The 17,849-nt window shown below is 39.8% G+C and overlaps 1 protein-coding gene across 14 annotated transcripts in view; it reads right to left on the bottom strand.

The window, feature by feature from the left end:
* The window catches only part of ERC2 (ELKS/RAB6-interacting/CAST family member 2), a 984,330-nt gene that overhangs the window by 443,940 nt on the left and 522,541 nt on the right, over positions 1-17,849 (bottom strand). For all 14 annotated transcript variants that reach the window (XR_013449531.1, XR_013449532.1, XM_078076915.1 and 11 more), the window contains one exon: positions 12,624-12,759. Coding sequence is in view for 12 of the 14 variants with exons in the window: in XM_078076915.1 (XP_077933041.1) it covers positions 12,624-12,759 (136 nt within the window). In the remaining 2 variants the exon portion in view is untranslated. The remainder of the gene's footprint in view (positions 1-12,623; positions 12,760-17,849) is intronic.

Here is a 17,849-nt window from a genome sequence, read left to right as displayed (position 1 = left end):
TTTCTAATTTCTCAAAAGAATCCTTTCACAGCCAAAAAAGTACAACCAAAATAAAAACAAGCCTGCTGGTAATGACACAGGGACACTGTGTGCTTCATTTTCAACCCGTATAATTGATTTTGACAGCATAGCAGGAACCTAAAGGACTATAGTCCACGGGGCCAAAGAACGGCTTTAGCAGGAAGAGGGCAAAACTGCGTCCAAATGAGCATTGACAATGGATACCTAAAAAAAAAAATGCAATTTTATATTTAAGCCTGGAATAATTTCCACAACTTCCTCCAAAACATTCTTCATCTAATTTGGATTTGGGGCATAGCATAATGTGAGTTTATAATCAGAAGTCAATGTAGATCCCAAAGTCAAGAAGTGATAGAAGGAAATAGTGATAGTTCTTCAAGATATTACTTCACCATTTTTCAAGTTTGCTTCACATCAACTTTTTTAATGAGGTACAATTTTTAAAAGGTGTATCAGAAGTAGAATTTTCTTGGCCAATCATTCTAATAAAACTGCTTTTTAATCAAGCGACCGGCGCAAAGCCATGCAAGATGCCCAGGTGAATTCTTATTCAGCAAAGATAATTTTATGCTTAATAAAGTGTCACTGCAGAGTTTTTTCAACCTCAGACTGTAATCAAAGAGCTGATTGCATATTTCAGTTATCAGCGCTGTGAATTGTCTAGATCAGCATTTACTCAAGTTCCATAAAATACTAATTCTTTGCAATGTTAATAGATGTTCCAGGAAAAAAAATCTTTTTCTTAAATGATTTGGAGAAATTTTGGATTAAAGAACATTAAACTTGAGTACAGAACTTCTCAGAGTCTTTACTATGCTAATATGCATGGTGGTTCTCCAAGTGAAGAATAGAGTATGTATTATTTTCCAAAAGCATTTGACAAATGGAACCTTTCTTCTAATGGTATCTCATAGAACTTCACTTTGATAAACATGCTTTGGGAAATGCAAACCTAGACAGTATCAACCCGGTTTTTGTCAAATTAGTCTCTTTCCATTTTCCCACAGTTCATTATGACCCACATAGTTGAGGGGGGAAATAGCCTCTATGACATAGTGGCTTATTAAAATAATAGTCTACTTCACCAACAATTACATTTAAAAGCCACATAGCTCCTGTCCTTGAGAAAGAAGTCTGTAACCCAGGTGGCTCAATTCTGAGGAGTTCCTGCATTGTGTATCTTGGGTCCAGGCTGTCACTTTTCTAATCTTTATCTTTCAGTTAAAAAGTAGCAACTGCTGGATGTGTTATTATAACCGACTACTCTGAAGAAAGAAAACCTGTTTTAGTGCACACTACAAAAGTCTTCTCAAAATGGCAGGCGTGGCACTTCAGATAGAGAACAGAAAGAGTTTAGAATAAATGATACTTGAAGCCAAATAACATATTACAGGGCTGGTATTGAAGGAGACCAATGGATTCCAACTGAAGGATGTCCTTGCCACAGACACGGATGCTCCATTTGGGCAGCAACATCCCCAGTTGGCCATGAGTTGCCCTCTTGGATGGCACCTTTAATCATCACATGCAGGCACCCTTCAGTTAGTCTCAGGATGCCAGGATTTCAGAATTGAAAGGGGTCTTACCCCAGTACAAGCCTCTTGTTTTGTAGATGAGAAAACAGGCTCAAAGAAGGGGAAAAAAAATCACATGCCTAAGGTCACATGGCTAATTAGTGCTTGAGCCTAGACTAGAAGCCAGATCCCCAACTCCCCGGGTACTCTCATGCCTCACTCACTCAGATCCTTGTATCCCATGGCAGAACTGTGATTCAGACAGCCTTCTGGAAGCTTCTGCTCTGGCCTGCCGGCGCCAAGGCTCCAGCTATAGACACACCCTCATAGTTACCTCTTCCCAATGGTCTTCTATGCCAGAGCATGCAGCTGCCAAGGAACACATGATCTGGCTCACTTGCAGAAGCTGCTGCAAGTCAGATGCCAGGGAAGGACATCTTTACGGAGAAGAAAAGATCTTGAGATATTCAAGGGTAAAGAATCTTGTCTTGCCAACTGTTAAATTCCAGCATGTAGCACAGAACCTGGTACAGAGAAGTCCTCAAAATACATCAGTGGGACTACTTCAGAACTCAGGGCAGACCTCTGCATGCCTTGAAGAAGGATTTCAGTCTATTTCATTAGTTAAAAGAAACTTATCCACTATCCCATAAAATTCATGTGAAGCTTCTTTACCCAAGTTTATGCTACCTAATTTTTTCCATTTTTGGAGTAGCCTGACCATCATTTTCACTGTTGCCATAGTTATTGGGGCTAGTGAGCATATAAAGAAACAGCTTGCACAGGAGAGAGGTGTGCCCCACTCAAGACTGAGACCTGAGAAAGAATGCCAGTTCTTTCTCTTGTTCACATCACCAAGTCTCAATCTTCTCAACTGTACAATGGTTCCAGAGATGATAGCTACCTCATTCGTTTCTTGGGAAGATTAAACAAGTCAATATGTATACAGAAAAACTTGGCCAACTAGGATTGGTTTTTAACAGCTGCTTGTATTTTTCTTAAAATTTTATTTATTTATTTGCCAGAGAGAGAGAGAGAGAAAGCGTACAAGTAGGCAGAGAGAGAGGGAGAAGCAGTCTCCGCGCTGAGCAGAGAGCCCGAGGTGGGGCTCTATCCCAGGACCCTGGGATCATGACCTGAGCCAGAGGCAAACACTTAACCAACTGAGTCACCCAGGCACTCCAACAGCAGCTTGTATTGAAAAGAAGTGTGAAGCTGGGTAGCCAAGAGTCCTGAGATCAGCGGCGTGTGTCTGTCATGGTCATCAAAGAGGAGAGCTCCCCCTAACCCTCCCAGTAGATCCCCTGCATGTTAATTTCACTCTCAGTTTCTCAGGGAACTCAACCAAAGACATTATCCTTGGAATAGTTCATTGCTCAGTAAAAAGTAGCAGCTAGTATTTTAATTGTTGACATGTTTAAGCAATCTACATTTCTTTTCCATGATAAGAGACTTCCTGAGTTCCTTTTACAGGTGACATCCCTCTGCTGAATGAGGAAAGTGGCAAAGATAAAGTAACTTAAACTGATCTTTATTTAGCATCTAAAAAGTCCTAAGCTACGTAGCCTGTTCTCACAATTTTCTTCACCACCAATTTGCTACTTTTTTAGTTGTTCTAATTTTGAAGACATAAAAGAGTCATAGAAGATGATAGAATACCCTGTTCATAAGCTTTGCATAAAGCTTAGTTTATTGTGAGGAATCATTTCATGTCATCTTAAACAGCCAATCTAATATCCACTGCTGAAAGAGCACAGGCCCAACCTTGGGGCTCACCAGTTCATGGCTCAAATCCTACTGAAGGTAGACATATCTTATGGAACCAGTGGGCTACACAAGGGGCATTGGACAAGGATGCAAAAGGCCTGGGATCTGGTCTCCCCCTGCCAATAACGCCCTCTGGAATCCTGGGCAGTTCATGTGCCTTTGTTGGACCCTACTTCCCTCATCAGCAAAGCAAGGGGCTTGTATTAAATAAAATCTTAGGTCTTTTCTAGTAAGAAAACTTACGATTGCTTAACGTTTCAGGGTTTTTCCAGGCAGCATAAATAAGATGTAGAGGGAAAGTGTAATACCAGAGAAGAAATTAAAAGTGTCATAAATTCAAATTACCAACTTCCCAAATGTGTATTACAGGAGAGACTATTAAATGACTAGGAACAGATTTTACAGTTGTATTTTCCTTTTGCAAGATTTCCATCTAAATCATTGCCCATGTCATTGATTGTCATTTCCTTAATCTGGAGTGTTTGAATATACAGCTTAGCAATGCTCTGGACAAGTCATAAGTCAAAGTTAACATTTTTAAAAAATTAACCATGCCCAGGTCTCTGCCTTGCATAGAGACATGCTGAAATACCAACATCTATTAGAAAGAGGTTATTGATGTTGGGGTGACATGCGCTGTGATTTGCAGGTGCCCCCCTGACTAACCTCTGGTAGCCATATCTCAGGGTAATCGTGCCATAATTACCCTGGCCAGGAAGAGCTGGTTTAACTGTACTGGCTCTTTTGATGTATGTTGAACATGACTGCCCTTTAGGGATTTCCAGGGCCCATGTGTGTGAGTTTATCATATGAATTCTACCTTTGAAAAAAAATAATAAGGTATGCTATCAGAATTATTCTCTTCTTTCAATCCCCTTGCCTTCAAGGTGTGGGTTCCTCAGTAATATCGTCATTGTATCTACTTTGAAAATTATACCACACCGCTTTAGATTCAAGCAAAATGGAAAGACATACAGATGCTCTCAAGCACACACCCTAAAAGTCTCTTTTCTCAGTGGCTTTTAAAGCACAACTTCTGGTTCAGAAACTTTTGCCTGGGGAAGCAATTTTTTCAGTTTCCAAAAGCTGAGCTTTAGTCTGTCCACAGGAAAAACTCTTATGCCCTGGTACCTCCTCAAAGCTTTGCCTTTAATGAGACCTATGATTGCAGATGAGTCAATGAACAACCCTCTGAGGCTCAGTTTCCCCATCTATAAAAACAAAAAAACAAAAAAACACACACAAACTTGCCTTACTCAATCCTCAAGGTCAATGGGAGGATCCAGCCTGAAGATCATCCCATGGAAGCACTTTGAGAAGCACCCAGGGCTCTGGCTGAAATGTTGTTGACTAACCTGATCATCTGCAGTGATTTTAAAAAAACATATTAAAATGATGTCTCCAGTTTATGGCCCAAGCCTCACCTTAAAGTAAGCCCAGAGGTCAGAGTTAAAGGTAAACAGAGGGGGAGCCTGGGTGGCTCAGTTGGTTAAGCGTCTGCCTTCGGCTCAGGTTGTGATCCCAGGGTCCTGCTTCTCCCTCTCCCTCTCCCTCTGCCTGCCGTTCGCCCTGCTTGTGCGCTCTCTCAAATAAATAAATAAAATCTTAAAAAAAAATGGTAAACAGAGGTAAGGCAGGTTCTACAAAGCAAGCCCCCGCACTTTCCCTAGAGCTAAGCCACACCTATGGACACTTCTAAATCTCACTTCTAAATCTTCTAAAGCACAGGAGGATGCATGCTTACTTTCCCTTATCAATTTATATTTCAGGGACCAAAAAGAGAAAATGTAATAATATCTAAAAAATAGTCTGATCCTCCTTAGGAACCTCCTTTGAAATGAATAAGAGATTACCATATTATTCCAGCAAGGTTCCTTTCTCCATCTCCCAACAAGCTTTGTCATTCCAGAGCATTCAGGACTCTGCTTCCATAATAACAATGATTTCATTTGACAAATATGTTGCATTTCATTCTGTAGGATCTTCAGCCTTTGACAAACAAACATTCACTTTCCTGAGGACTAAGAGCCACTAATGGAGTGAAACCTGAAAACCCTTCAGAACAGAATAATGAACCCCACACTGTCTCCAGGGGGTAATTTAGTAGGTAGATTAGGCGACACTTGATTAAGGGTAAACCTCTCTTTTCCATAGAATATATTGTGTTTGTATAGAGGGGCTGTATGAAGTGGAGGATTAGGTCACAAATCCTCAAGAAAAAGCAGAAGACGTTTCTCAGAAGAAACATGCGAGTTACTGCACATTTGGAAAAACAAGTAATACTTTATTGGGAGGAAAGAAGAAAAAGACCCACATACAACAGTTTTATTTACACGATTTCACTTAGCTTCTTGGAACATTTCTAACAAATGGTTAGTTCCCAAATACATTGCACAGGGTGCCTTGTCACCCCTGACAGTCTGTGAGTTACTACAAAGAGTAACGACTCAACTCAAGGCTACCAGAACTGATTGTCAAATAAGATTTTCTGAGACTGCCTATAGGGAGCTGCTACAACAAAAGTCGTCTTTGGCTCGTGGGGGATTATAGTGTGAAAGAAAAACAAATGTCAACATAAATCCCCAAGGAAAGAAAGCACTTCTGTACTAAACCTCAATCCTACCCTCCAACGTTCTGTGTCCTCCGCAGACTTGCAAATACTTGAGTATTTCTTGTTGTCTGAAACCATGAACAGAGTCTGGAAATATTGGATGTGGCTCAGTCCACATTTCAACAACGCAATAGAATTTATTCACAGTTTAATGGAACGTCCCAATCTCTACCCATCAACATAAATTGCAAGGCAAACAAAACACTTAGCAGTGTTAAAAAAATCATATTAAATTTTAATGCAAATTTGAACAAATGTGGATTTTTCTTTTAAACCTGTGTTCAGATGACTTTTCCCATATTTCCATATGTTGAACAAGATGGCTGAAATGGAGCCTCCCTAAATCACCACACTGTGCCTACCGAACAGCCATGAAAAACCAGGAACTAAATAAACATGTTTTGACAATGATGAATCTCTTAACTCTGTTGGTCAGGTTTCTTCTAATGGCAGTACTTAGAAGTGTACCATAACACATGAACATAGATCACAGTTAGAGTAACAATTTTAAGCTTAGGGAATCGAAAGAGAAATGAACTTAACTCAATGACTTGGAGAGATGAACATACAGATATGAGGCTTAAAAATTGCTGCTTAGATCATATGTGTCCCTCTGCAAAGAAACAACTTACCAATGCTTGGGAACTTAATAATGAACTGTATGTTTTGCTGAAAGCAATGCATTTTTTTGAGGTTTATGCTGTTTGTTACACTTCCTTGGTTAGCTGACTCCAACTCTAATTGGAGAAGCAAAGTAAAGGAAGTCCCCTTGGAAAAAAGATATGAATATACAAACTTGCACAAATTGAAAAATAAAATTGTCTTTCTAGCTTTTCTTATTTTTTAGAACTCTACTAAAAGGACAAGAATAAATGGGAACATTCATTTGCTTTCTAACTGATCACACTCAGGTTTAACCACTGGCAGAGAAGAAACTTTACAGTTCCCTGGGAACCTATAATTTGGAAACGGAAGCATACAAGAACAGACTTTAGTTTTCAGGCAATAAATTGAAGAGAATTCTGCAGACATACAACAGAAAAAGAGCATAAAATATTGGCTTGTGCATTTCTTAGAATGTTAGTTCATTAACTCGATAACTGCACAGGGAAAAATGCAGCCAAAATCTACAAAGATGTCCAACGGGATTTCAAATTGGCATATTTACTCAGCAAGAAATAGCTAGAGCTTGGGGGTGGGGGGTGGGAAAGCATCACATTCTGGTAATGACGATTTAGTGTGAATCTCCAGAAAGACACCTTGCTGAAAAATCTCTATGCAGTCTCTAATGGGACACACAGAAGCCCAAAGCCCCAAGGCCAGACATAAATATCATCCTCCATAATCTGTGTCCTGGGGAACAGTTCTATAGAATTACACAAAAAAAATCACGATCTTTTACATAAACTTGAAAAATGTTTTAATTTTTCCTCCTTATTGCCCAATGTGTTGTTTAATGCTTTATTGGAAACTTTCATTTACTGGTGTGTGCTCTGTATCTGTATTACTCATCAGTATAAAATAGTTGCAAAGGATTTGTTGGATGATACTCCCAATGGTCACTGTCTTCTATGGTTAAATGCTCATTATCAGTCTCTCTGGGGGAAAGCTCCAGTAACTGAACCCCACATAGGTCAGGTACTGTGCTAGGCCTTTTCATAAAGCCATCTTATTTAACCTTCCCAGGGCAACAGAGATTGTAATTCCTACTTATAGATGAAAAAAAGTGAGTCAGAGAGGTTCCCTACCTTACTCAAAGTCCTGAACTAATAATAACAAGGGCCAATATTTGAAAACCGGACAGTTTAGCTCCATGGTTTTTGATCTTTCCCTTCTTGCTCTCCTTGCCAAATTCTCCAAAACATGATGTAAGAAGTTAAATCAAGAACACTCTCTATTCCTATAGATTGTGGGCATTTCCCCTGAGGAATAATAATTCAAGGTATTTGAGGTATTTTCAGACAGAAAAAAAGGACTCAGGACAAATGCACTAAACTGCCCTCTCTCTTGGATGGATCAAGCTGAGCTAGCCAGGGTGCTAGTCTCTTTACCTACATCACGTGAACCCAGTGGGACCACAGTAGAGGCTACAAGCCAACGGTCATTTCATCTGCACATGTGCTTCACTGGACCCAGAGTGTTTAAAAAAAAATGCACCAAATCCATAAATTTCACATAAAAATTTATATTTTATGGCCATCAGAGGGTCCCTCAACCCTAGGCCCACCTTTATGGGAGCATTCGGTCAAAGCTTAGTGGTCTCAATTCCTTTTGATGAGCCATGGGCTCTTGAGTTCCTCACAGTCCCTACTAACCTCTATCATATCCGTGTACTAAGGCCACTGTAGCTGTAATTTTTCATTATGTTTGTTATTGTTTTTTCTTATGAAGAGAAATATTTCCACAAATCTTGTCTCTTTTGACAGTTTGAATGATTGGTCTCAAGTCCTCACACTTCCTTGTATCTGCCCCTTTAAAATGGTCTCTTCATGGGTAGAGTGTACTTCCCTAATCTCTGCTTATTTGCTCAGCCATGTGCCTTGCTTTGGCCAGTGGGGTGAGGTGAAAATCACAGTGTCAGTTTAAGTCTAGGCCTTATGAGACCTTGTGAGTTTTTGCTTACTCCCTTATGCCTCTGCTACTGTCATCAGAAGAGTTTCCCCTGTGGCACTGACCCCCTTCAGCCTGAGTCTCAGAATAAACATATGTAGAATGGAGCTACCCCAGCCACCCACAGACCTGCAGTGAGAAACAGGCATGTCCATTCAAGCCCCCCCTGGAGAAGCTGAGCCACTTGGTCAATCTGAAAAATCTGTGACAGTAACTATTAATACTTTAAAGTCACTGAGTTTGGGGATGATTTGCTACACAGCATTATTATGGCAACTGCTAACTGATACATCTCTACCAAAAATTTAAATTAAGACAGGCTGAAAGAATGAGACATCATAATTTTTTCTTACATGCAAACCTGTTTCTTATTTATGCTAATAGCCTAGACCCTGGAGGCATCTGAGTTTGCAATTCCTGCCATAAAACTATAAACCTAAGAACTAAAGAGGGTTGGGCTTGTGAAATGTTTCTTAGCATGACTATATATCCAGATTGGACTGAAATAGCCCAGTTTTTTCCTGTTGCTATTATGTCCTGGTTTGAATACATTCAACTTTGTCTCCAATTTTCATAACTCGTTGAATCTCTTCAATCTCTCCTTTGGAACCTCATCCAACAGCTATTATTGTTGCAGAAAATACTCTACCTGAGATTTTTCTGGATATGATACCTATTTGGTTGATCAAAATCATTAAGTCAGCATGTCCAACCCTTACAAAAAACTAGTATAGAGTAAACCAAATTTAGTAGGTGCCAATCCCACAACTACTAACCAATCAACCAACTGTCCAACCAACCAAACTAGATCCCAGTTGACAGACACTTATTAAAAGGCTGAAGAAGCTAACTCATAAACAGGAAATACTTAAAACAACAGTGATATTAAAAAATCAAATGCCCCAAGAAAGGAAAGTTCTGTCCTCAGAAGGCAGTAATTACGGCATCTGAGTACATCTGCTTAACAATCCAAGAAAGTGGGAGTTTCACTCTCTATTAACCTTAACCAGAGACATTTTCATCAAAATTAATCGTGATTACTTTTTATTGCATTTCAAATGCTATCCTTTATTTGGGGTGGTCAGGAATGCAACTAAGCAATTCCAGACCATGCTATCTTTTATGAATAGGTCTATGAGGTAGTTATCAAGAGGCCCCTTATGAAAATATTGCTATGCAAAAGTTCAGAGTCAAAACAAGACATTAATTTCCATAACTAGATGTGTCCTTAGAAAAGAAATGACTATATATAGAAAAGACAGCAAGTCTGATGCTCAACGCATATCAGAGTAGAACTGCATAAATGCCCATGCATATCATAGACAACAATTTCACAAAATGTTCCTTTTACCTTTTCCTTGTTATCATAATAACAATTAATCATTAATACTTATTGTGAGCATAGCTTATGCCAAGTATAATTCTAAATTCTTTATATGCACTGACTCTTTAATCCTCAGAGCAACTCTAGAGTAGATGCGATTATTATTATTCCCATTTTATAGATAGGAAACCGAAATGAGGAAGAGTAAGTCACCTGCCCAAGGACATTCAGCGAGTAAATTCTGGAGCTTGGAATGAATCCTGGGCATTCTAGCTCCAGAGTCAGTTAAAGAAAGATGGTTAAAACTTACCTCACTGAAAACTGACACCACAATCAATCGGTCTGTTATGTTTTGTGCCCTACCATACCTTGCTCTATGCAGACTCTATATACCTGTGCTGACAGTTCTCTTGCCTAGAGTGCCTTCCCTACTAGCTGTGTCCCTCCCACATCAGCTCTAATCCCATTCACTCCATGAAGACTCTCTGCCACTCCACAGTTTTCTTGTCATCCTCTTTTAGAACTCTTTTCCTGAACTCTCACCATCTAAAGATCGTCAGATCTAAGTTTGAGTCCTGGCTCTGCCACTTACTAGCTAAGTAATTTTGGGCCTCCTACTTCTCATATATCAAATGGGATAACAGCTTATCTACCCCATCTGATGGCTGTAGTGGATCTCTATGGTTTTACTGTCCAGCATCCCTTCTAGTGACACACACCTTTCTTTCTTGTGTGAGGTCACCTGTTCCCACTGTCAGCCCATAGGATTTGGGTGTAGCTAACCTCTATCCCCTAGGCTCCAGGTGATCACATCCTGGCCTGGCCAATATATGCATTCTTTCAGGTTTGAATTTTTGCTAGAACCACTAAGAAAGAAACTTTCTCCTCTCCAAGCAGGCCTGCACTCACAATGGAGGCTGGCTGCTGGTTGGTAATGGCTAGCATCACTATGGACAGCTCTCCTAAGAATCAAAGCAACAAAGAGCAAAGCGCACCTATAAGTAGGATGGAGACAGATTCCTGATGCCAGTGTTGGAATATATGAGTGTAGTCAGGCCTGAAGTCCACCCTGGCCTTTTCAGTTAATTGATTCCCTTTTTTGCTTACTTCAGACTGAGTTGTGTTCCTATCAGTTGCAACAAAGAGTCCCAACTAACCCAGCTCATATAAGAATTAAATAGGGCTGGGGCACCTGGGTGGCTCAGTTGGTTAAGTGTCTGCCTTTCTGCTCAGGTCATGATCCCGGGGTCCTGGGATCAAGCCCCACCTCAGTCTCCCTGCTCAGCAGGGAGTCTGCTTCTCTCTCTCCGTCCCCGCCCCCTGCTCGTGCTCTTTCTCTCTCTCACTCACTCACTCTACTCTGTTTCTCAAATAAATAAATGAAATCTTTAAAAAAAAAAAAAAAGGTGCTGTAAAGTACATAGCACAGTACCCAGTATACTGAAAAATTCAATAAATGATAACTACTACTGTGATTATTCCTCTACATTAGTTTCTTGAAGGCTGACTCCAGTTTTACCAAATGTAAAATCACCAACCTTGAGGCGAGGAACAAATGAGAATATATGCCTGGCAAGGCAATAAAATGTTCTACAAGTTTTAGTTCTCATGATCTTAGTCGGTAGGCTCCAATCTAATACTTCATATGATTGGTGGGAAAACTAAGACCCAAATCCTGGGACATGAACACTGAGAAAGCTGTGGATTCAAATAAGCCACCAGTCCATGCTCAGGTGTTCCCAAGCCTGAACAAAGGACTTGATGCTATTCTTGTGCTAACCAAATCAGCCATCCATGCAAAGGGCCTTGATTGAAACCATTAAGGCACCTCTAGGACACAGAGAAAAAATAAACCAGTATTGACTAAGTAACCTCCATGTGCCATGCTCTGTGCAAGACATTTCCTTGTATTTCCTACTCTAGAATAATTATTTATTTCCCTTTTGGTCAATTAAAAAGATGAACTGTGAGTACATATTGAAACTATCTAACTTCTTCTATCTCCAAGGAGGAAACCTAATATATAACTGGAGAAAGACACTAATTAATAAGCAAAATTTAATATGAACTCTGGCCAAGTTGAACTTGAACTGTTCTGTTTAAAGGCACACTCGAATAAATAAAGGAACTTCAAAGCAAATGCCCGGTTATAGCTTGAACGTTTTATTGAGCACATGGGGAGAGCTCCTTTGCCAAAAATAGGGATGGTTAATGAGTAAAAATTGGTGTTTTCAGTCAGCCAGTGTTTCTGAGATAGGGCTGTCCATTCAGAGATAACTATATTCCACAGAGAAGACATAATAATGATGTGTCTCAGAGCCTCAGAGTTTTGAACAAAATAAAACCAGTTTTGTAAACTGAGATCAACCTAATGCATCCTTTTTCAAATACCTTCTGTGATAATACGCATACATTTCCCTTCTACTAACGCCAAAAACACTGAAATATAATTCTAAAAGGAGGACATTTCTATGTTTTAAGCTTCTTGCCAACTATGTAAACACAACCCTTACCTTTTAAGGTGAGGTATAGAAACCAAGAGATTGTGCAGTATTAAAGTTTCCACCATAATCAGCTCTTCTTGGGCACAATTCTGAAAATTATGCTCCACAGTTGTAAAGACCTATTGGGTTCTCTGGGAGTACACTGTTAGTGCTGGACTAAGAGCTAAGGCAAGTCCCCCATTTATGTTCATATTTCTCCACAGCAATGGGTATATGTCAGAGACAGTCAATCTCCAATTATTTAGGTTTTAAGAGGAGAAGCCTGAGCTCACCTGCAAATGCTGTGAGTTGTCAGCCATGCTATCTTCTCGCCTGCGGACTTCTTCCAGTAATTGGGCATTTTTCTTCTTTTCCAACTGTTGATTGTGCTTGAGGTTGGCCACCTTCTTATTCTGATCCTTCATATGCCTGAGAAAAGTCAGCAGAGTGTGGTTAAATTTAACCACTAGAAGATAATATGTTATCACAACAAAAGTACTAAGGATAGAATATATTGATATGGATTCAGGAAAACTTGAAACTTCAGAATATTCCATTCATTCAACCACAAGTATGTATTAAGCACCACTTAATGCCAAGTGCCAGGATGGCGCAGGGGCTGCCATGGTGAATGAGACATGTATAGTCTTCACCCACCTCATGGAGCTTGAAGTCCAGTGGGAGAGACGGACCAGTACCAAGGAGACACAACTTAGGTTTCCTAATGGAGAGGAAATAAATCGCATGCTGTGACAAATGATGATGTGCATTGCATGTGTGGACAGGCATGGGGTAGGAAGATGACTTTAGACACAGTAGCCAGGAAACCTCCCTAAGGAGGTGAGACAGTGGATAAGATTCCAAGGAGCCAGCCAAGAAATCACCAGTGGAGGTGCTCCCCAAGTGGAGGGAACAGCAAGTGCAATTCCCAAGGCAAGAAAGGACCAACTACTTCTAGGAACTGGAAGGCTGCAGTGAGGCTAGCTAAGGGTGAGGGGGAGAGAACCCACTCTTCCTGGGAACCTGGGACTGCAAAGGTAGGCAGTACTCAGGGAACACAGGGCCCCTGGTCTGTGACGGGGTATTCATTTTCTTCTAAGTGGTTGCTCTTCTAATTATTATTATTCTTTTGGATCATGTTCTTATTCTGAGATCATAATCCATTACTTTGATTTTAAAATAACAATTACAAGGCTCCAATCAAATACATTGTCATCACTTAGCTCAAACAGAATAACACTTTGGCTAATCATCATGTTAAGTAAAGACTGGTGCTTGGAATAAAAGTTCTTAATGAATCTACAGGATGTCAAAGTGCAAAATCATAAAATGATCGAGTAAAAGACTGACAAAGGATGGGTTAAAAGAGCAGGGGGAGGAGTTCTAAGCTTAATGTGGACTATTTCACCAGCAGTGTTTAGCAAAACATTCCGCAGATTTAGGCAACCATGTCCATGGCAGCTGGTATAAATCTAATCTCACACGTGAGGAGGCAGGAGGGCAGGCAGTACAGAGGGCCTGGGAGCACTGATTCCAAAAGAGGAGGGCCACAGAGCAGAATCTTTTGGGATCCTTCCGGTCTCTCCCCTGCCCCCCTCCACCCTCAGGCATTGCTAAGTCAGCCTCTGTCACTGAGCCCTCACTCCTCCCAAAGCAAGCAAGAAAGAATCACTGCTCTTGTGGAAACGAGCACGAGATGAGAACTAGATGATACACAGCAAACATGTCGAATTAAAACAATTACTAATCAAATGGAAGCCACGCTCAAGAAGAAACTTTTATTTCTAGTCCTCATAAAATTATATACTTCCCTACTCCCTCTCACTCCAAGAAAATGAACTTCAAGAGAACTTATTAGGCTGAATGATCTTCTATCAGAAATCCTGCTGATGAAAATATTCTGAACACTTTGGTCCTTATGAAAACTCAACAGTACCAGCTGAAGCAGTGATTTAACTATTCCTGGTGACACTTATTAAGAGGATTGTGGTGACAGAGAACAGCCATCTACTTGGTCAACATTTGGATTGGATAATTTTTATCTGACATTTCCTTGTTTTTACCCAATACAGTAATGGTACGTACACATCTGAAACTACCAACTCAAGTCTACATGCTAATCTTCTTTTAGAAAATTATCTTTTGATTACTAAAAAGATGTTGAGAACAACCTCTTGCTTCCTAATTGAACAAGGATATAGTATTTCCAAAACTCATACTAACCTGGGGCAAGCACACTTCCCAGATCAGGAAATAAAGTCTATGCCCAGTAATAGGATATGATGGAGAGATCAGTGTTATTAGTGAGATTGTTTAAGTAGAGGACATTTTTATAAAGAAATACTTTTTATAATTTTGAAGCACACTCTTAAATAGAACCAACTACTAAAACGTTTTCTCCCCAAGTACCACTGAAAAAGAAAATAGATTATTATTGCCAATATCATTTGCATAAAGAACTCCCACAAAGTTCTCGGGGCAGTCTGAACATACATAAATCTTACTTTCAGGAATACTGCAGTGTTTTTTTTCAATCCAAAAATTAAAAAATAAACCTTCAAATCCATGCATCCCTTAAAGCTTCTCTGAATTACGAATGAGTGGCTAAGAATAATGGAAAACTGAAGTTTGGACATTGTGATGTAAGCCTATCTCCGTATTCTCCAACCTTTCCTTCAAATGCTGCCTGATGTAGGACACTAGTGATTGGAAAAGAAAAGCTGGGTTTTGAATGGCACTGCTCAGGATTTGGGCAATTAGGTGGATGCAGAGCAAGGTGATGAAAACGATCATCTTGTCTTTGTACACATGAATGTCAACAGAGACCCATTAAGCATACACACTCCCTTGCAGGAGTGCTATGGTTTTCAAATATATTTCTAGCAGCAGAACTCTTTCTTCTAGTAAAAGCTTACTTGAAAACCAAAAAAGGAGAAGAAGGATTGCACTGGCAGAGGTAGGAAAAAGGTAAGGGGTGGGGGAGACAGGGGAGCAGAGCCTCACCTCTAGACAGTCACTCTCTCAGGTACCCCTCTGAGAAGCCCTAGGGCTACCTGAAGCACAGGCTAAAATAGCAATTTATGAGGTAGGAAGAGAGAGAGAGAGGCATGAAATTTAAAAATATGAGATTCCCTGATGAAAAGAAAGTTCCCCCTCCAGAAGCTCACTAGACACTTCTTGAAGGAATGACCATTGTGATTTTTGCTAGTAATAACTTCAGTATTTCCAAGAATAAAATCTGTAGGTGACCTATCACTACCTGCATCTCCCCCACCTGCAGAAGTAAACCCACATGCATAAATAAACTGGGCTAAACTCAGTAAAGCTCTCAATTGTACTAAACTCAGCAAGGTAGAACCCCTGGGGGTGCAGAATGCAAAGCCCTCTGGCAATACTGCGTCAGAAGACAATTATCATTGATACTCGCTCCCCAAATTCCCACCCACTAGGCAACTCAGATTCCAAGCTCTGCCAGAAACTGACCTGCTTCATGTTCAGAAATAAAGTTTCCTTGGGGTGAACTTTTTTCTCCAGGGAAACACCATTAAAAATATATTCAAGATGCAAATTTTTAAGAAAGCCATTATGGAGGAGGGGCAGATGGAGGTTAGTTGGAGAATACAGTGTTAGGGTCAGTTTTCATCATTCAATTTAAATTGACCAGTTCCATAAAGCAAGTCATGTCACTTTTCAAAATTCAACCATCTTAAGGAACTTGGATTAAATCAAAAAATTCCAATAGGTATCAAGATTAACAACGATGGCTACTATATTAAGAATGAATGTTAGAGAGGAGAGAATCCTGCTATTCACTAGAACAGTCCATCAGATTAAAATTAAAATTAGAAAGTGTTCCCTAACTTGCTGGTGAGAAAGTATCAGGCTTTGAGGTCTCTAGAATTACATAGCTGGGAGGGAGTGTGGAGCAGGAAGTACATATGTGCATGTGTATATTGTATACAAAGGAGAAAATCAAAACTTCCCTTTTTTTAAATCTCAGCAGAAAAAGATGCCATTTTTTTACCTATCTGCTCTCAAAAACATTAAAAGATTCATAATGTCCATGTTGGAGAGAAGGCCAGAATCTAACATTCTCATATGTGGTCAGAAAGAGTATAACTGACAAAAATTGGTTACAAAATTATAAACCAATTTGGCAGTATCCACCAAAGTGTCCACACCTTTTGCCCAAGCAAACCCACTTCTATGAAAGTAGCCACAAAAATGCTTGCACATATGCACGAATATTTATGTACAAAATTTTCATCATAGCACTGTCAGAGTGAAAATTTGAAAACTGCCAAATTGTCCAGCAGGAGACTGGCTGAAGAAATCAAGCGCTTTCATACTCTGGAACTCCAAGCTAACTAAGAAGATTAAGGCAAAACTAAACTATAGACATGGAAAACCCTTCAAGACATATCGTTAATCAAAAATGAAAGCAGGTAGCAGGATAATACATATAGTCTGATCTTATTTATGTTAAAATATAAAAGCCTATTTGGATGTATATATACACACATCCATTGAAATGGAAACTGATGGAAACCCCACACCAGTCTGTAAACAGTGGTTACCACTGAGGAAGGGAATGGATCAGGGAAGTAGGGAGAGTTTTCATGTGTTACTGTATGCATTTGTGTGTGTGTGTGTGCCTAAGTGAGGTATAAATACATACAAGAAAATGCATAGATACTAAGTGTAAAAATCAATGACTTTTAACCAATCAAAATACAGAGCATTGCCATCACCCAGCCACATGTCCCTGCCCCCTGACAGGAAGTAATTGCTATCCCAACTTTTATCTGCATGGATTTGTTTTGTCCGTTCTTGAACTTCGTATACATGGAATCATACAGTACATGCCCTTTTGTGTCTGACTTCTTTGACTCAGCTCACTCAGCATAAGGTTTTTGAGACTCATACATATTGTGCCTAAGTTCCTTCTTGTTGCTGAAATCAAGCGGTATTCCATTATATGAATCTACTACAGCTTGATTAGCCATTCCCTTGTTAAATGGATATTTGGACGGTTTCTGATTTTTTACTGTTAAGAATAAGGTTGCAATGTAAGACAAAATCAGAGAGGGAGACAAACCATAAGAGACCCTATGAGAAACAAACTGAGGGTTGATGGAGGGGAAGTGGATGGGGGACGGGGTAACTGGGTGATGGGCATTAAAGCGGGCACGTGATGTAGTGAGCACTGGGTGTTATATGCAACTGATGAGTCACTGAACTCTACCTCTGAAACTAAAATACACTAGATGTTAATTCACTGAATTCAAATAAAATAAAATTAGAAAAAGAATAAGGTCACAATGAACATCCTTGTATTAATTTTTTTGTGGACATATGTTTTCATATCTCTTGGTTAAATAACCAGATGTAGGTATAACTGAGAGTGTAAAATGGTATAATCCCCATGGAAGACAATTCTGGGTTTAAGAATCTTCCAGGAACCACTGAAGGACAGGAGCTAGTAGCATAAACTCTGGAGACAGGCTCCCTGGGCTCTC

The sequence above is a fragment of the Halichoerus grypus genome, chromosome 1 (genome assembly GCF_964656455.1).
Source record: "Halichoerus grypus chromosome 1, mHalGry1.hap1.1, whole genome shotgun sequence".
In the NCBI taxonomy this organism is placed as follows: domain Eukaryota; kingdom Metazoa; phylum Chordata; class Mammalia; order Carnivora; family Phocidae; genus Halichoerus; species Halichoerus grypus.
This window is presented reverse-complemented; position numbering and strand designations above follow the sequence as displayed.